Below are 18185 nucleotides of genomic sequence, written 5' to 3' on the forward strand. Positions count from 1 at the left end.
TGAGAAGCAGTGCTGCTCAGCGTGACTTACTGCATGCTGACACTTTGGTAGTTGGCTGCTTGACTGCTGCAATTTCAAAGATGAGAGTTAAACAGATCATGACTGCTCACCTTGGATAAGTGGATTGCTCCCTTCTGTGCACTACTCAAATACACATGGTTATGATTAATTTGAGTTGTTGTAAACATCATTACAGAGGAGGAGGAGTGCAGATCAAAATGAAAACATGCAGTCTGTGTGGGTGTCTATTTTTGTAATAAAACCTGGTGTTTTCTACACTTCTTATATTTATTTGACAGGATTTTGCCTTTTTTTTCTTTTTTTTTTTTTTTTTAAATCATGATGCAGCTGTCAGCAGATTTACAAACCTCATCCTGTCTCCAGGGATAGACACTCAAAATCAGGCCAATGTCAACAGCATCCTCGCAGCAGAGGAAGAACAGAGCTCTGGGAAGCGAGAAAGAGCAGGTCTGCAGGCTGCTGTCGGCGGCTGCGCGGCGGAGAGAGCAACACTGCCGCCCGATGCCCCGAGCAGGGACGTGCACAGAGGCAGCCCGAGGGCCGCCCGTGAGGAGGACTGCGCTGCCATCCCTGTCACCGACATCGATGACCTGCTCAGCCAGATGGGTGCCCCCGAGGGCAGGGCCTCGCGCACCCCGTCGCGCGCAGAGAGTCCCCTCCGGGACGAGTACACCACCATGTGCTGCTGTGGCACCGACGAAGGCTGCCCCGGCTCTGAGCCACGAGCGCCCAAGGAGGAGCTGCTGGAAAAAACTGTGAATTGTGGAGCTAGTGCACAAGGGGTTTTGGGGCTGTCTGTGTTGGACTCCATCAACACAGGCAAACTTTTTACTGTGAATAAAAACTCTTTAAATAACTATTCTAGGAATTTTAGCAGTTTAAATGAGGATGAGTTGCCTGCCGCAAACTCTCTGGAAAGGAAGAGAAGTGACCCGTTTCCAAAGTCGATGTATGGGGCTGCGGAGGATTCTCACTCGGATGCAGAGTCTGTCACAGAAGCCTTTGACAGTGCTAGTGAGGTGTTGCTTGGGCAATGTGCTGCTGCTAATGCCCCCGCAGGCTCTACTGTAACCGAGTCAGATGAGGAGCAAATTGAGATTTGTTGCATGAATGATGAGCTGCAGAAGCCTGCACAGGAACAGCGTTGCACCTCTGGAACAAGCTCATCCTCACTGCCCCCACTGCACACTTACAGTGGCAAAGCTTTGCAGAGTAAGGGCTGTGCAATGTGTGGGTCACTGGAGACAAGCATCAACAAACTAGGTTTGGAAGATCATGGTGGTCCCACTCCATGTCCTTCACAGTGTCCAGATGTGTCCTCTGCATCCTTGTGTTCTCCTTCCTCAGTTCTCCTGCCAGAAGAAGACATCCTAAAGAATTCAGTCAGTATCCCTGAAGTTTACTCTTTCTGTAACAATGGTGCCTTACGTACAGAAGAACAGATAGATTTGGGGAACAGTAATGAACATAAGAAATGCTGTGAATCCATTGAAGAGAAAGGATCTCTGCACTGCAAAAAGACAAGCTTTTGCTCTGCTAGAAATGTCAATGTCTTGGAGAACAGCTCGTTTAAGAAGGAAGGATGTCATGATGAGCAGAGATCCAAATCTGAAAGTGAAATGGCAGTTGATGACTGTAATCATGCTGTTGATTATTGCTCGGTGAAGAAAGAAACCAACAGTTTGTCCACCATGTCTAAAACAGACAGCAATCATGTGAATGCATCGTCAACAAGAGGAATATCACTCAGGTCACCCTTTCCCACTAGATCTAAAGATCCAAAGGCTAATGCAATTCATGAATTGCCAGGAAAAAATGAGAAAATTAACTCTGTGACTTCAGGAAGGACTTCAAATGGAAAAGTCCAAAGCTCAGGCACAAATCACTGCAAAGGAGCTGCAGTACCGCACAGCCCATCCTCACAGAAAAAATCCTGTCAGGAGTCTAAGGCAATGGCACAAAAAAGTATAATGGACACCCTTTTAAATAATCAGAAATCCAAAGCAGGACCAAAGCTAAAAGGGTTCACCATCAAAAGCAAAGCAAAGACAAATTCAGATTCTTCTGGCACTACTCCTACCAAAGTCAATGGAGCTGATCAGAAAAGGGCTTCTGTTTCTCCACAACTATCCCCCAAACTCCTGGGAAAGAAAGCACCATTGTCCCGTAACTCACCTACAAACTCAGATCCTGGAAAGAGCATTTCAGCAGCCTCAAAGACTCTGAAATCAGAGCTAGAAAATAAATCATCTCTGGTAATTTCTGAAGATTCCCTTCTGCCTCTCCTGAATGGCAGCAGCAGTCCAACCATGAGTGGTGAAGTGAAATGTGGCTGTGGGGAGCTATCATGGGGAAAGCCAAAAGAGAAGCAAGTTTCCATGCAGGCTGTGGTGTGTCAGGGTAAGGATGCTAAGGTGGATGAGTTCAGAGCCAGAGATAGTCAGTCCATAGTCACTTCACCTCCTCAGGGGATACCAAAAGCTGAATATGTAAAAGGGAGGACTGATAACACCAGAGGAGACCTGAACACAATCAAAAGCATCCATAGTGCAGATGACCTTAGGCAATTAGATCTGCAAAACGTAGGAATGGCTGCTGGAGTCTGCTCTTCTTCATTAGGGTCCCCCTCAGTTCAGCAGGAGCAGCTGGAAGGGCAGGAGATCCAACGCACTTTCATTGAGGTGAAGCTTTCTTCCTCCTCATCCCCTTCCTCCTCCTCCTCTGCCTCGTCCTCACCAGCATCATTTTTGCGGCTGCCATTGCTGGAGAAAGCAGAAGAGGTGAATGCAGAAGTGCCTCGGCTGACTGAGGAGATGGGGACCATGCAGTATTTCTCAAGAGGATATACTGCTGGAGACAAACGTCTCTGTGGCTTGTCAAAACCTGTGACGAGGACCTACTCGATGCCATCCCAGTTATCAGGTCACTTGAGGGAGGACTGCCATGTTACAGAACTTCACCCTGTGCAAGGCCCTCAGGGCCAAACTGCAGAGGAGAAATACCCACAGGCAGCAACAGGGATGTTAAAGATGGTTCACCTGAATCTGCCTAACAGCCAGAGTGGAAAGGAGCAGGCTTACACGTCCAAAAGTGTCCAGAAGGTTCATGACACATCTCCCTCAGCCAGTGACATTAGCTACCCCACTGCTGATAAACTGAGAAGCTTCAGGCGGAATTACTATTACTATGAGCTGAACTGGCCCCATGAGCCGATTTCATCCTTCTCTGTCAAACAGAGGATCAAATCATTTGAAAACCTGGCAAATTTTGACCGGCCCTTTGTGAAGGCCATTGATATATGCTCGGCTACAAGGTTGCCCCTTGCCAGGAGGTTGTGTGGTGGCTTGGCCACCACATCCAGCTCCGCTGACTCACCATGGGCACTGCGGCGCAGCTTGAGCTCCTACTGTGGCAGTCCCAGCCCAGCCAGCACCGTGGCCAAGTCTTCCCTTGGCACAGAGCCTATGTGTGTGACCGAGGGTGGCAAAGGGGATGGAAAGCCCCAGAGAAGCGAGGAGGACGGCGCTGGGGCAGACATGGCCGCCTTCCCCAGCTCGGCCTCACCGGTGCGCCGCAGCCGGGGCCTGGGGCGGCCTCTGCTGTCCCGCTCCAGGCTGCGGGAGCTGAGAGCCCTCAGCATGCCCGACCTGGACAAGCTGTGTGGAGAGGGCTTCTCGGAGCCCCCACAGCCCACCTGCTTCAAGACAGAGCTGGAAATCACGCCCCGTAGAGTCCTTGGCACACCTGCCCAGAGCGGGGCAGCTCCAGCAGCCCGCTGCAGCCCAGCGGAGCTGGGTGGGATGGGAATGAGAGCCTGCAGCCCCCGGGACAGTGGCTCAGGGACGCCGGGTTCTGCCTCAGATGATGACATGCCCCATGGCAGATCTCTGGATGGGGGAAACAGCTGGTCTATCAGGTTGGTGTCAGCTTTCTGTTATTGTTTCATCCCAAGGCAAAGCTTCCGCTGTGCCACAGGTCTGCCCCAAAGCACGTTTCAGCCTGCTGTCCCCTCAGTCTGAGGCTGCCATTCATGACCTTGATGCCTTGGAGTGCCATGCTGGTGTGTCTTGGCTTCAGTACAGAATTAAACATTTTATCCTGGAATGGCAGGGCTCCTTTTCTGTGGGCCCTCTAGCTGGTTTTGGTCAGTTTTTGGCCATGTTACAGCACAGCAGTAGTGGTGGAGAGGAGGCTGCACAGCACTGCCTGCCAGCACAGCCTGTGGTGACAAGCGAGCTTGTTGTCCTGCCAGAAGTAGTCTTCAGATGTAGCTGTCTCCTGTTCATGTCTGTTGCTAAAACTATTAAGGAAAGATGAGGGGAACAGAACAGGGACTGACTTTCAGAGTTATTCTTAAATAATCTTCTCTGCCCCTTCCTATTCTCCCAGCATACACCATTTCTTACCAGTTTTCGAGATTCCTTCTTTGTCATTTATCCTAATAAAGCCTATACTGTATACATGAAATGTATCTCTACAAAATTGAGAAATATAGAGCTCTTCTGTCTTTTTATGTTTATTTTAGCTTGGATCAGCTGCTCATCTCAGGCCTGGACCAGCAAAAACTGCAATCTGTTTTGTCAGTGGTAGTACCAAAATATGATGTTGCTGCTATGCTCCAAGAAGTCAAAGCACAAGTAAAGGTAAAACCCACAAGATAAAACTGGGTTATTGGTGGATTTATGAGGGTTTTCTTAAAGGCAGATAAAATCTTTTCCAAACTGTTTCAGGGCTCCTCCAGTAGGCACATGACAGGCTTTTACTATCAACTGCAGTTGATGTTAATTTTACCAATGCTGTTTTTAAGTGCCTGCTATAAACCTATGATAATTTTGAATGGCTTTTTGTATAAGGAAGTTCAAAAGCAGTTGTGAGTCACAATAAATAGACCTATTTTAAGTGGAAAAATGTTCCTCCATCTGGGCTCCCCAGTAACTGCATATCAGAATTTAGCTTTCCACCAGCCATCTGGGTTAGACTCAGTTTCCCCAATGTGCAGGGGAAACTGAATCTGCTCTTCTTTGTGTCTGGTGCCTTTTGCTAGAAGCTACAATCAAGAAATTGAATTTATTTTGTTCAATGCTGAACTTGAACACCAGAATGCAGCTGCTGAAGGGTTTATAAGAGACTTCTGTGACCTTTCTTGTTCTCTTGTGGAAACTGGTTTTTGCATCAAGATAAGATCTTGAAGATCTGCTTCATTATGTAGGTGTTTGAAGAAGGCTTCCAAAGTGAAGTGCCTGCCAGAGCATTGCTTCCCTGCTTTTGGTGTTTTCTGTTTGTGGGATGCATCCACATCCTTTTAAAACCAGAACAGAAGTTGATAAAATAATGACGGTGCTGGAAGGGAAATTGCCATCTGGTCTGCATAACTGCTGGCTGAGCTGCATCTAGAGTGTTCTTGAGTTTTGTTCACAAAGATTGCAATTTCAAACATAGAACAGGCTGGGGGGAAAAGGACCTCCCCAAAATATCCAGCTTTATCTCCTTCCAGGGGACAGCATAGCTAAAGAATGCAAGTCTCAAAAGTTTGGTGAGCCAAGAGGGCTAGCTAGGTTTACTGATAAAATTAGTTGGATTGCACAACTGGACAGAGGTAATTAAGTGTTCTCTAAAGTATTTTGCATGTGTTTTTGGAGAGATTATTTATTTATGCCACTTTTCAAAGCCTGAGAGCTCAAATATTTATAAAGCTGAATGCTTTTTGGAATGCACTCCTTGTCTGCATAGTTTCTTATCCATATTTAAGCCCAGTGTGGCACATTCTCTGGAAAATTTTATGCTATTCAAATCGTGGATTTTGAATGTACAATAGAACAGTTCTTCATAGTTATCCAGTTGCTGAAAAATGAGATGGACTGCCTGATTTGGATTGAGAGCTTCTCTGGGAAGAGTTTGTCACCATCCTTTGCATTAAACAGTGCTGAATTTACTGTTACTAGCATTTAATAAATGCTACTAGTATTAATTTAAAAACAGTAATTTTATTTAGGTCTTTATGACTGGTATCTTTGGCTAAGAGTCTAAACAGAGGTGATTACTGGAGGCCTGGTGTGTCCTTTGTGTATCCAAGTAAAGCAGTAAGCATCTACAGCCAGATCTCTGCCCAATATTCTGTCTGCTGGCAAGGAGCAGCTTTGAGGGCTGGAGAGGGAGGGAATGCACCTTGGGAATGGGAAGCCAGTATCCAGACTGTGTTGTTGACTGGTCCAACACATCTGATCCTTGGATAACTCTTTTAACATCTGAACTTCTGACTTTATTCCCTTCCTTCACCAGTATAAATAAATTAAATTGAGATATCATGGGTTGGGAAGAGCCTGATCTCTTGAAGAAAAAGGATTTCTGCAGTACTTAACAGTCAAAGATGTGTGTGTTTCCATTGCTTGAAAAGGGGCTAGTCTAGTTACTTAACTGATTTTATTATTTCTAGCCAGACATAACGCTGTTCTTACTTGAGTACAGGTGAGCCAGGTCTTAGCATTTACAAAACACTGTGGACAAAGATATTCTGCCCTCACTGCTCCTCTCTACTTGAGTGCTGATGGATCAGTGATGTGGAGCAGGATGACATCAGTTTCTGACATTGCAGGAATGCCTCTAGTGTAGGAAATCTTGCACAGACTCTATGTGGCAGAGAAACATGCTGTGAGACCAAGAATTTGACTGTTGTTTCACCACAAAATCTAATGATCTGTGGCTCCTTGTGCTGTCTCAAACAAAAGGCAAATGCTGAATTAATATGTTTAGTGAACTAAATATGTCATTTAACACGAAATAGATTAAGATATTGGATTCTAATGATTTGCTATTACTTTGAGTATTGGCAATTTCTGGAAATAACTGGTGTTAGATGGGATCCTGGGGAAAAGCTGAGAAACCTGCTTTCTACTTCCCACATCTGGTGCTCTGCCCCACAAATAAGTACTATGTGCCTGCTCCACCAAATTCCTTTCTATAGGTCCCCTTACACCACAAAATGTGATCTCTGTGACAGTGTCAGACTTGTTGGATGCAAACGTGCGCCAATCTTTTTCCTGTGCAGGATGCTCCCATTTCTGCAACAGCACAGCTCAGTCATGTTTAGGTCACTAACAGGCTCCTTACTTTCATCTCCCAAGAGGAACAGTTTTTTTCTGCTGTCCTGTCTGACCTTCCCAAGCTTCAGTAGTGTAGCCACTTCCCCTTGCAGGATTGTCCAGCCTTACTGAGAAGATGGTGATGCAACTGCCCTGCATTGCATCTATGTTACTGCTTCAAAGAAGATAAAATTGGATAACAAAAGTGTTTATAATACACTGAAGAGTATGGTGCTTGGTCCAGAAAGGTGTATGGAAATACTGAATTTTGACTGAAAAATGTTGAACAATGCAAAACTGACTACAGCCTGTAAAAATTAGGTTGCCCAAGGTTTAATGCCATTTCACTACCTAATTTTGACTTTGTTTGCTAGCCTTGGACTGACTGAAGAAACCTTTCTTGTCACCTAAGTTCTCCTAGATGGCTGCTTCATCTGTAACATGAAGGGAAATGCATTTAATATCTCAGTTTTGATTCCTTGAGTTGTCTCTTTTCACCTGCCATAATTTGTGAGTACTGGGAATTTGTCATTTATGTGGGTACTTGGTCTTAATCTTTGGTTTTGTGTTTCTTCTTCCCCTTCCTCCATTTTTCTGCTAGAGCAAAGAGGACACATACTTTGTAGTCTTGCACAAAGAAGAAGGAGCTGGCCTGGGATTTAGTGTTGCTGGAGGAATAGACTTGGAACAGAAATCAGTCACAGTAAGTGATGGCTGCAAGTCATTTTTCTACAAAGCTCACTTTAAAGTAGGCTGGTGATTAGATCAAGTGCTCATTTATCAAGACTCACTGCAAGTCATTCACAGTGTCTCTCAGAAGCAGCAGTTTACCATCTGCTACTGAAATCAGAGTGTCTGGGAAGTGTAATTTTTATTATTGGAGATGGATAACAATTATGCTTTCAGGCTTTAAAAATCTATTACTGGATGGGGTGGGCTAGATCTAAATCCTATGTATTCATGTAAATAAAATTCTGCATGCAGCTGCAGTGCACACAGCCTTTTTGGGGAGACTTTAATTTCCAGCCCTTGAAAGGAAACTCTTGTGCAGCAAAGGTTTTGAATGATTTTTCAGATCACAAGACTAATTGTTGCAGATCTCAGCAAACATTATGGATTTCGTGTCACAAGTTTGTTTTGAGTTAGTAAGATGTGTGGGTGGTCAGTAAATGAGGGTTGTTGCCTGGTTAGGGGTTTTTTTAAGTCTTAAGCAGCATTCTGAACCAAAGATAGTGTCCTATTAAGATACTGGTATGTAAAAAGTGACTGTTCAAAAACAGATCAGTGAGACAGAAAAATCCAAGAAAACTCATGTCCTCTGTGATGGCTTTTTTAACACAAAATATACATTTAAATTCTGCCCTGAAAGAGAGAGATCCATTAAATGCTAAGGTTAGAAGAAGGGTATGTCCTTAGTTTTGGGGCCTTAAGAAGCCCTTGCAGGAATCTTCTGGGTTTTGCATTTAGACATGACCTATATAAATAAATGTATTTTATATTAAAGTGTCATTAAGTTAGAATATGGTCAAAGTCTAGAATGCAAGCCTCTACTTCTCTCACTATAGAAGTTGTTCCCTGTCACTGCCCCAAACAGTGGCAGCTCTGAGCAAGAGGAAGGCTCAACAGTCTCCCCCCAAGAGAGTTCCTTAGAGAATTCCCTACCTTAGTCCTTAGAGACTGTGACTCTACCTAAAAAATAAGATCTTGAGCTCTCTCAGACCAAGGAACTGATAACATCCTTTTCCTGAATTCTGTTAGCCATGGGACCAAATGAGTGTCAGTTCCTGCTTTTTCTTGATGCTTTTTGTTCAGAGGGTGTACAGGGATTTTAATCATGTTCTTAACCTACTGGGATTCTGGGTCCTAGCTAGATTTAAGGGTGCTGAGCTGCTTAGATGGGCTGTTATATCCACACTTGGGTGAAGAAATGGAAATGCCTAGTGAGCTTCAAGGTACTGAGGAGGTGAGCAACTGAGGGAAGGCAGCAGATTTTTGGACATGACCCCTGTATTCCACTTGCATTTGCATGCCTTCATCTGTTATTGAGGCTGTTATTTCAGCTTTGGATGCTGGCTTAGACTGGCTGGAAATTTTTCTCATTGGATCTGTGGGGTTGTAGCAGGTGCCCATCTCAGCATGGCCCTGCAAGGAGATGGAATAGGAGCCAAAAGGCTTCTGATGGCTTGCTGCTCATCTGGGTATTAGGATAAATTCCTAAAGATAATGCAGAAATGTGTCCACAGATTTGCTGCCTTGAACATTTGCTTGGCAGACCTAGTACTGTCTCCATGGGAAACCATATTCTGGCTGCTAAAATTAGAGTGCCTAATAGGCAAGTCCTTAAATACTGGGTCTTGAGTCTTTTAGTCTCTTCTTTTTTGTAAATGATACACATCTAAACTTGATGGAAGTTTTCTCAAAGTTTAATACACCCTAAATAGAGTATTTTTTTTCTCAAGAAAAATGCATTTCAAGCCGCTAAATCATCCCTTTCCATCTATTTGCATGATATTTGATCAGCCATATTGAGGCAAACAATTAAATACTTGTACAGCTGCAGTAAGTCAGAGCCTTTCTGTGCACAGATGTTTAGAAATGTGCATTTGAAAACAGCACAGGATGCTTGTCCCAGCCAGTGGGAACTGGGGGAGTGGGTGTTGCACACCACAGTGTTCTTGGGGGTTGCTGTGGCAGGGACGTGGATTTAACCTCTGTGTCACTTGAAATATGTTAACTGAAGGCCTGTGAGGAGTTTAGTGAAATCATAAGTGATTTGTGATATTACATTCCCTAGCTGGTTTTGGTCATCTTTGTCTTAGAAATGACCATTCAGTAACAGCATCTCTGAATTCCCCCATCCCCAAATGGAGATCTGTCTAGTCACTTTGAGGGTGTTCACTGGAGCAAATGCTGTGTGCTTGGTAACCAGGTAGTGGGCTCTGGCTGCAAGTTTTGGTAGAGTGTCTCTGTTCAGTGTGGCCTGTAGAATGCTGTGTGTGCTTGAGATTAAAACATCTTTGTTAAAATTTCTTGTAGGTCCACAGAGTGTTTTCAAAGGGAGTGGCATCTCAAGAAGGGACTATCCATCGAGGAGATCTTGTTCTGTCAATCAATGGCAAATCTCTGGCAAGCTCAGTCCATGGGGATGTCCTGAATACTCTTCATCAGACAAGGCTGTACAAATATGCAGTCATTGTCATCCAGAAGGAAAAAGACAAAACAAACAATTCCTCCAGACTTGAGATATCAGCTACTGGCAGAAAATGTGTGGGGTCTGGAAAGGATGTTTCCATGGAAATAGGAATAGGTATGATCTTTGTCCAAGAATAGTTGGAAGGATTCCTTTGCAGAGCAGACTGAAGGCAAAAATGTCAATGTGTTTTAGATTAAGAGCGTCTCTGCCTTATGTGATTGAAGGGAGAAAATGAAATTACCATTAAATTTTATTTGTTCTTTTTGGAACCTAAATACAGTTTGGGATTTGGTTGTTTGTGTTGGTCTTTTTTTTAATTATTGTAACAAGGCACAAACTTGGAAGACCTAATTTAGGGCTGAATCCAATTTCTACTTAGGTAAGTGGTTCCACATATTCTTCCAATCCAGGATAAACTCCTTTTAAGTAATAACAGTAGTCAATGCAAGACAGAAAACAACCAGAAATAATTTAAAAAAACGTTAAAAAGAAAGTCCCATGCCCTGCCATTGATTAAGTGTAGGGACTGAGCTTGTTCTTTGTAAAAGCAGATTTCATACTGTTTCTACTAGAAACACAGAAAAAATATATTTATGTTGCAGTAAATGGAAGCCTATTGAAGTCAGCCATCTCATAGGAAAGTAGGGACAAATTATTTAAGTGGAAATGTATTAGTGGAATATTAGGTTCCTGTTTGGGAACAAGACAGCATTTGGAGTAAAGGCTGCACCTGGGGTGTTAGGAAGAGACCTCTGAAATTTTTTTGAGATTTAAGACCCAAACCCCTTCAGCACCTCTCTGGATGGTGCTGCTTGGGAGCAGGGGATGACCAGGGGCTTCCCCCTTCCCCCTCCAGGGCAACACCAGGCACTCAGCTCTGTCCTTCCCAAAACAAGGACACGGAGCTGCCACTCAGTTCTTTTTAATCTGTTGGATGTAATCATTACTGTTCTCACGGGGATTTTTTTTCTGTAGCAGTTTCTTTTGTTTTGTGCTTACACTGGGTTTTATGATGCGACTTTGTAACACAGCTTATTAAAAAAAAAAAAGAGGAAAAAAAAGCACTCTGTTAATTAATGGATCAGCCTTTCTGGAATTGCTCCCATGGATATAATCTGTGTAATTACTTCAGAATCCCTCTCTGCCCTAAACTCCCTACATCCTGCACCCTGACAAATGCAGAATATCTGCTGAGTCCAGGCACTAGGGGGCAACATTATCTCATAAACAAAACAGTGTTGGGTTATTCAGAAAGTCTTTCCACCCTTCCAGGTGAAGGACATCACCAGATGTTTTAGATAAAGTTTAAAGTTGTCCAAGATAACAGTAGCAGTAATTTGTGATAACACAGACTACATAATTATTACATTCACACAAGGCAAAGAGGATCCTGTTTTCCAAAACTGTAGATTTATTTCCTCCTAAGCAAAATCATGTTTTAAGTCAGCTACAGCAATATTTCACTTCAGAAATATCTGCTATGTAGGAGGCATGGTACAACTACAGTTAATTATAATTAAACACATAGATAGGAGACAAGAAACAATTTTTCTCCCTAGTAAGTGATTACAGATTTTTGCTTAAGAGAATGTAACGTTTGCTTAATTAAACATTTCATTCATTCCTGTTACTTAAAAAGATATAGTTCATTAAATAAGCAAAGGAAGCAAATGAAAGAAAAAGAAATGCTCTCCACTCCCTATTTTTGTAATTTTTCAGTTATTTTGTTGATATTTAGAGTATTTGCTAAATTTGCTAGCTATAATTTCACCAACAAAAAGATGCCTTGGCAGGTTTTTGTTGAACATGTAAAATGAAAATGTCCCTGTGTGTAAATGCATATTGTACTGTCTCCCATTCACAGCTACAACAGAGTACATTCCCTTCTGAGAAACTTGGTGGCATCTCCTAGTTCTGGCTAACTGAACTCTCAATTGTCCTGTCATGGCACCAAAAGCAAAAACCAACAAAACACAACTTGCTTTTTACTGTTATCTGCATAACAAGATACTGTGCTTGTTCAATTGCAGATCCAAACCTGGACATGAATGATGTCATCTGCGTTGAATTATTGAAAACCTCTGCTGGTTTGGGATTCAGTCTAGATGGTGGAAAAGCTTCCATTGCTGGAGATAAGCCCTTGCTTGTAAAAAGAATATTTAAAGGTACTACATGCATGCAGTGGATGTTATCCCAGTTTTCCTTTTGTCTGTGCATTGTACAGATATTTCAATTACTGTGCTCAGCACTTTTTTGAAGCAAGAGTGGGTTTTGTGGCTCTCATTTATTGCCACTTACTAGGCCAAAGTGGTCATTAAAAGAAAAATACTCCTGGGAATGGCTAGGGATTGCATCTGCAAGTAAATGTGGAGCAATCTGCTTTGCTAAGTGTGGGTCTGTCCACTATTCTAGACATGAAACTACAGCAGCAATCATCAATACAGTGGTCTGAGACATTCATGCCTTATCCAGTTCTCTTTTCTAAGAAATGCGTAGTGTATATAATCAGCGTGGTACTGAAGCACCACCCTGCATTATGCCCAGTTATGAATTTTACCATATTTCTGTATTTTTGTTTTCTTTTTAAGTGTTATTATTAGGTTTTGCTAAGAATATGGGATATTTGTAGTCAAAAACTGCCAGTTGTGGGTGCTTTGTTTGTCAGCAGGCAGTTAAACTTACATGAATCACACATAGGAAGAAAACAAATCCCAGAACTATGCTGTGACTTTCATATGTCACGTGTCAGTTTAGTGAAAAACAAGGCCCTTTCTGAAGGTGGCTGAAACTCTGGATGAAACTACATGTGCACAGCATTTTTACAGAATTACTTTTCAGTGATTTATTCCCTTATCAAGATAAAAAAGTCAAACATGTATTTACTGAATTACTTATCAGTTTGTGTCTGTGTGTGTTTTTCCCCTCTCTAGAAAGTGCTTCTTAGGGTAAAGGGCATGTTTAGTTTTTGAGCTCATTCATTTACATCCTTACACACAGTCCTTTTCCCCTCCCTGTGATGGCTCATGCTAGTTTAATTATCATTACAGAAAGCATACTTCCATCAGCAGTGAAGGGTATATCTCTCTCTAGAAGCTTTCTGTGAGTGGTGTTTGTCCAAAGTTTGCTATCAGGGTTTGGTTTGTTCATCCCAAGTTTTACAGTCTGCTGCATTATTTGGCTATTATCCTGTTAAAGCTGAGAAAGTGCATCCATGCCACATATAACCTTCATGGTTGTTTTATCAACCAGGTTTTCTTACAACTACAGTGATAACATTCAGCATATTTCATACACTTATGTTGTTTCTTTCAAAACCAGACATCTTTTCTGAGAACAAGACTTTATCTTGGTTAAAATAACTTTTTTTGTGGGATGCAGCATGAAGTAGCTTGCTAGAGCTGGCGTGAACATTATTGACTTGTATTGAAATTGAATGAAGTTGGAAAAAATTGTTTATTTCATCATAGTGGAAAGCAGATTTTTGTGGGCTCACTTCTTTTTCTTTTAACACTGACTTTTCCCCACTTTTGCTTCTAGGTGGTGCTGCGGAGCAATCTGGAAACATAGAAACTGGAGATGAAATTCTTGCTGTTAGTGGGAAGTCATTAATTGGGCTCATGCATTACGATGCCTGGAACATCATTAAATCTGTGCCAGAGGGGCCTGTTCAATTGCTGATCAGAAAACACAGAACTGCAGTATGATGGAAGCACTCCGTCTAATCACACTTGCTAAGACAAACCATTTATAACTGTCTAAAAGCTGTCTTTGTTTATAAAGCCACACAGAAGTGTCTTAATGCTTTACAGAGAGGTGCTAAGAGCCTTGGAGAACCACTGAGCAAGCGTGTGATGAGCTTCAAAGATCTCACCTAATGATTGGGGATGAAGGAAGCCAAAAGTTAGAGACAATTTTGTATTATGTGGCAGTTTTATTGGAACTTCAAGACCTCTCCTGGGTTTGATTTAAAGTATTTTGACTGAGATAAATAACACTGTGCCTGTCCCTGATATTTTTAGTATCTTGCAGAGTGTTGGTAGTAGAATTTGTTGGTTGCCATCCTGTTGACAAGGGTGGGTTTTAGACTGTACTATATCACTTAGCTGTAATAAGACTTAAGGACACTTCCTTAGGGTCTGGTCCCTTTTTTTTGTTGTAATAAGAGAATGTCTGGAACAATCTCACTTTATTCTTCTAAGTGCAGTTTTGCTGAAAGTGCATGACAAAAGAGTATAATTTTGCACAACTTGTATGCCTAAAATACAAGCATTTTATTGCAAAGCTGAAAAATCCTCTTAAAATTAATGAACTAACTCAGCATCCACCACAACTGAATCTACTTCTAGGTGCAAATTGTATCTGAAGGCACTTGGTGTTAATGCGATTTTCTATAAGAAAATCATGTCCATATAATAGGCGATTGTCCACCAAGGTGTATACTGAGTTGTTAGTTATGATTAAAATGGGGGCGATAAAAAACTGGGGTCTGAATTTTCAAATTTAGGCTTCTAATGTTAGGCACCTTTAAAATATATATATTTTTAAAAGGGGGATAATTTCAGGTGCTGAGCACTTACAGATCCCACAGGCTTCAGTGGCCGCTAAGAACGTCTGCAAGTTGGGCTGCTTTTATTTATCTTCAAGAGGTTTAAGGCTGCCCAACTTGAAAGACCCAAGCTGAAAAGTGGTGATCTAAAAATGGGGATTATAACAGATTAAATCTGAGCTGGCCATATTTGTGGTGGCTTTTAATTGGTCTTCTTTGTTTTCTCCTGTCCAGTATTTATTTTTGCTTGTGTGAGAATGGGCTGAGGATATGTGTGTGGATGATGCAAGTACACCCAACTGCATCAGGACTGGGCTGATACTGAGGGTTCTGGGTGGTGAAACTGAAAACTGTTTATGTAGATGGGAGAAACCATGGTGTTGGGCACAGCAAAAGAGAAAGGATTGCAATGCCACAGGAGCTTAGTTTGGATTTTCTCACCTCTACTCACAGAAGAGGTATCAGTAGTGGGCCATGCTGCTTAGTCTGCTGTGCTGGGAGGAGAGTGTATGGGTGCAAGAGATTAGACTCTGTTATTTCTCTTCCTACATCTGGGATAGCTAAACAACATAAAATGCATACAGGAGGAAATGGGCCAGTGTCCTTATCAGCTGAGAACAAGTTGTTTGTTCCACAGTGCTCAGGTTGTACATCACATTAGGCTGGAGACTGCTGCAGCCAACATCCCCAGGGTGAAGAGTCCTCAGCCTGGAACCAGTCCAAGTCTGAAGTGCTGCCTCTGTTTTCAGTGAGCCAAGACACTGCGTAGCTGTTAGAAAAAGGTCTGGGCTTGTCACTTGGCCCTTCCCCAAGATCACACTGTAGTTCAGTTTATTTACATTTATTCAGCAGTGCTTGAAGCAATTGCTTCCAGGTTAGTGGAGCACTCGCTTGGGTTCATCTCTTTGACAGCTTCATTACACTTCAGCTCATGATGAGCAGAAGAAAATTCAGTTCTGCAAGTCAGCCTGAGACCAGATGAATAGAAAAGCTGTGCAATGTTTGCCTAAAAATGAATAAATAGGTTTAATTCTTTTTCAGTGACGTATTAGCATGTGAATCCTGGGAGAGATGCAGCTTTTGCTTACAGGAAAGGCAATACTGTATGTAGTCCTACAGCTTCTTTGCCTGCAGGATTTCTGCTGAAACTAATTCAGGTTCAGTGGTGTGAGATGCCTGTGGGGTTGGGTCCCCTGTGAACCCAAAGCTCAGCCACTCTGTCGGGGCTGGTCCATGCCTCCAGTCACCTCCGTGGTGCGAGAGGCTTCAGGAGAATGCAGCTCTTAGGGCTGGAGGACCACACAGATTCCAGGCCTGTGATGGGATAGAAGAGGTTACCCCTGCATATTTGCTGAAAAACAGGGAGAAGACAATTCAGCAGGGACAGCTGAATGGTGAGGCCTTGTTCAGGAATGACCAAAATCCGACTGTAATAGAGTGTATAATAGATACATTAAATGCATGTGGAATTTAATGCAGCGTAGTGAATGCATACCTGTATACGTATAATACGTGCAGTGCAGTACTGACTTTTTGCTACTTTAATGTGGTAAATCACAGTTGTGTTTTAGGCAATGGCATTTTTTTCAGTCCACAGTCTAGAATTCCGAAGGTTCCATTGCTGGGAGGCATATGTCTCCCTCACTCTTAAACCAGTGTGAGCTCAAAGGTAGTTTTCATTTTGTAAATTAAAGTTAATTTGAGGTGTCTTAAGATGATACGTGGTGGTATTTTCAGATGCTTATTTGCAGGTACTGTTCATTGTAAGTGATTTAGAAGGCTTTCTTTTCAGTAATCAGATACTGTTCAGTATTTTATTTTACATGCACGTAGATAAGTGTTGGCTGAGTAACAGCAAACAGAAATGGGGATTTTTGTGTGTGATTCAGTAGTAGCTATAATTTAAAAGATAGGTTTAATGTTCTAAATCTGATAATAGTTACTATGGGTAGAAAGATAACACTTCTCTACTAACATTAGAGCAAGCAGAAGAATTGTATTTAACCCTGATTGTTTCTGTTCCTGAAAATACCTTTTTTTTTTCCTTGTGGAAGAACAACATCTTCACTGATGTTGGTATGATTACAGTAGCATTTCCTGACATCTCTCTTGGGGTGACATGCCCTGAAAAAGCTCCAGGATTTATGCAATATGGGTGTCTGTTTTATTGCAGACAAGATGGTTAGACCAAGCAGATGTAGTAAATTTTTGGTTACACACCTGGCAAAGTAACTGTTCTTTTTCTGAGAGCCTGGTTGCACTAAAATGATGGAGGACGTTGCATTAGTTCATCAGTATTCAGTAGGATCACAACCATTTTTGGCCTTGCTGTTTGCATATCAGTCCCCATGGTGATCCTTCACCCTGCTGGAGTGTTGGCCAAACTCTAGGAGAGCAGAGACTTGGCAGCTGCATCCTAGAAGACCAAAAAATCAAGATGAAATTATGCACTTCTTCACCAGGGAGCTGAAGGCATTCCAGACAAGGGGAGTTTGCTCCTAGATGGAGATGGTTTAGGGCTTTGGTGCATCCAGGCCTGGGGCAGCTGAAGGGGCACATCATGGATATGGGAGCAGTGAGAGACTGCTGTTGCATATTCTGCAACCTTTTGTACCTGGAAGCTCTTTCCAGCTTCTCTAGGGACTGCATCTGTATTGAAAGCTCTGAGATTAGGGAGGGAAAAACATTTGATCATTTTCTCGCTAAAAAAATAATAGAAGGGCAGATAAATATTAAGAAACTGTTAAGTGATTCATATTTCCTAATGACCCTCACTTAAAATTAACCCTGATAAATGTTCTGCAGTGGTTCTTGTCAAATTCTGAAGGAAGTGTTCCCAGATGGGAATGTTTACCTGTTTCTATGTTTAGGTTATGTAAATGTACAAGTGAAAATATTGATGAAGAGTAGACTAGCTCATGAGAGAAATGGGGATCCCACTGTAGGTAGATTTTGTGTGTTAGTCTGATACACTTATTGTATAATATTGTATATTTACACTTTTATTTATATAAATAAAACTTCTTTTAATTAAAACTGTTTAATATGCCTTGTATATTATAAAAAAGTCAGTGCAATAACATGAAATAGATTGTACATTTTTTGATTTCTGTCCCTTCTATGTTGATCTGTATTGCCATAAACTGTTTTCTTGGGTTTTTAGTGATTTTGAAAATAAATTGTATCGTTAGTACTCCTCTAGATATTTAATTTGTTATGCCAGAGTCTGTCTGATCCACAGTTGGAACTGGCATCACAGGGACGAGCATGTCAGGGAGAGCAGTCAAAGACTATGTAAATGCTATCCAGGTGTGCATCTAAGCTAGAACAAAAATAGTACCCTCTC

General features: G+C 42.2%; 1 protein-coding gene across 2 annotated transcripts in view; it reads left to right on the forward strand.

Moving 5' to 3' along the window:
* The window catches only part of PDZD2 (PDZ domain containing 2), a 138026-nt gene extending 120083 nt beyond the window's left edge, over positions 1–17943 (forward strand). For both annotated transcript variants that reach the window (XM_054283468.1, XM_054283469.1), the window contains 6 exons: positions 349–3937; positions 4547–4664; positions 7702–7803; positions 10137–10407; positions 12324–12458; positions 13831–17943. In XM_054283468.1, the coding sequence (XP_054139443.1) occupies positions 349–3937; positions 4547–4664; positions 7702–7803; positions 10137–10407; positions 12324–12458; positions 13831–13997 (4382 nt within the window). In that variant the 3' untranslated portion in view covers positions 13998–17943. The remainder of the gene's footprint in view (positions 1–348; positions 3938–4546; positions 4665–7701; positions 7804–10136; positions 10408–12323; positions 12459–13830) is intronic.
* The last annotated feature ends 242 nt before the right edge of the window (positions 17944–18185 follow it).

This window comes from Melozone crissalis, unplaced genomic scaffold (genome assembly GCF_028551555.1).
Source record: "Melozone crissalis strain CALT ecotype California unplaced genomic scaffold, PUWL_Pcris_2 ptg000036l_1, whole genome shotgun sequence".
Lineage (NCBI taxonomy): Eukaryota > Metazoa > Chordata > Aves > Passeriformes > Passerellidae > Melozone > Melozone crissalis.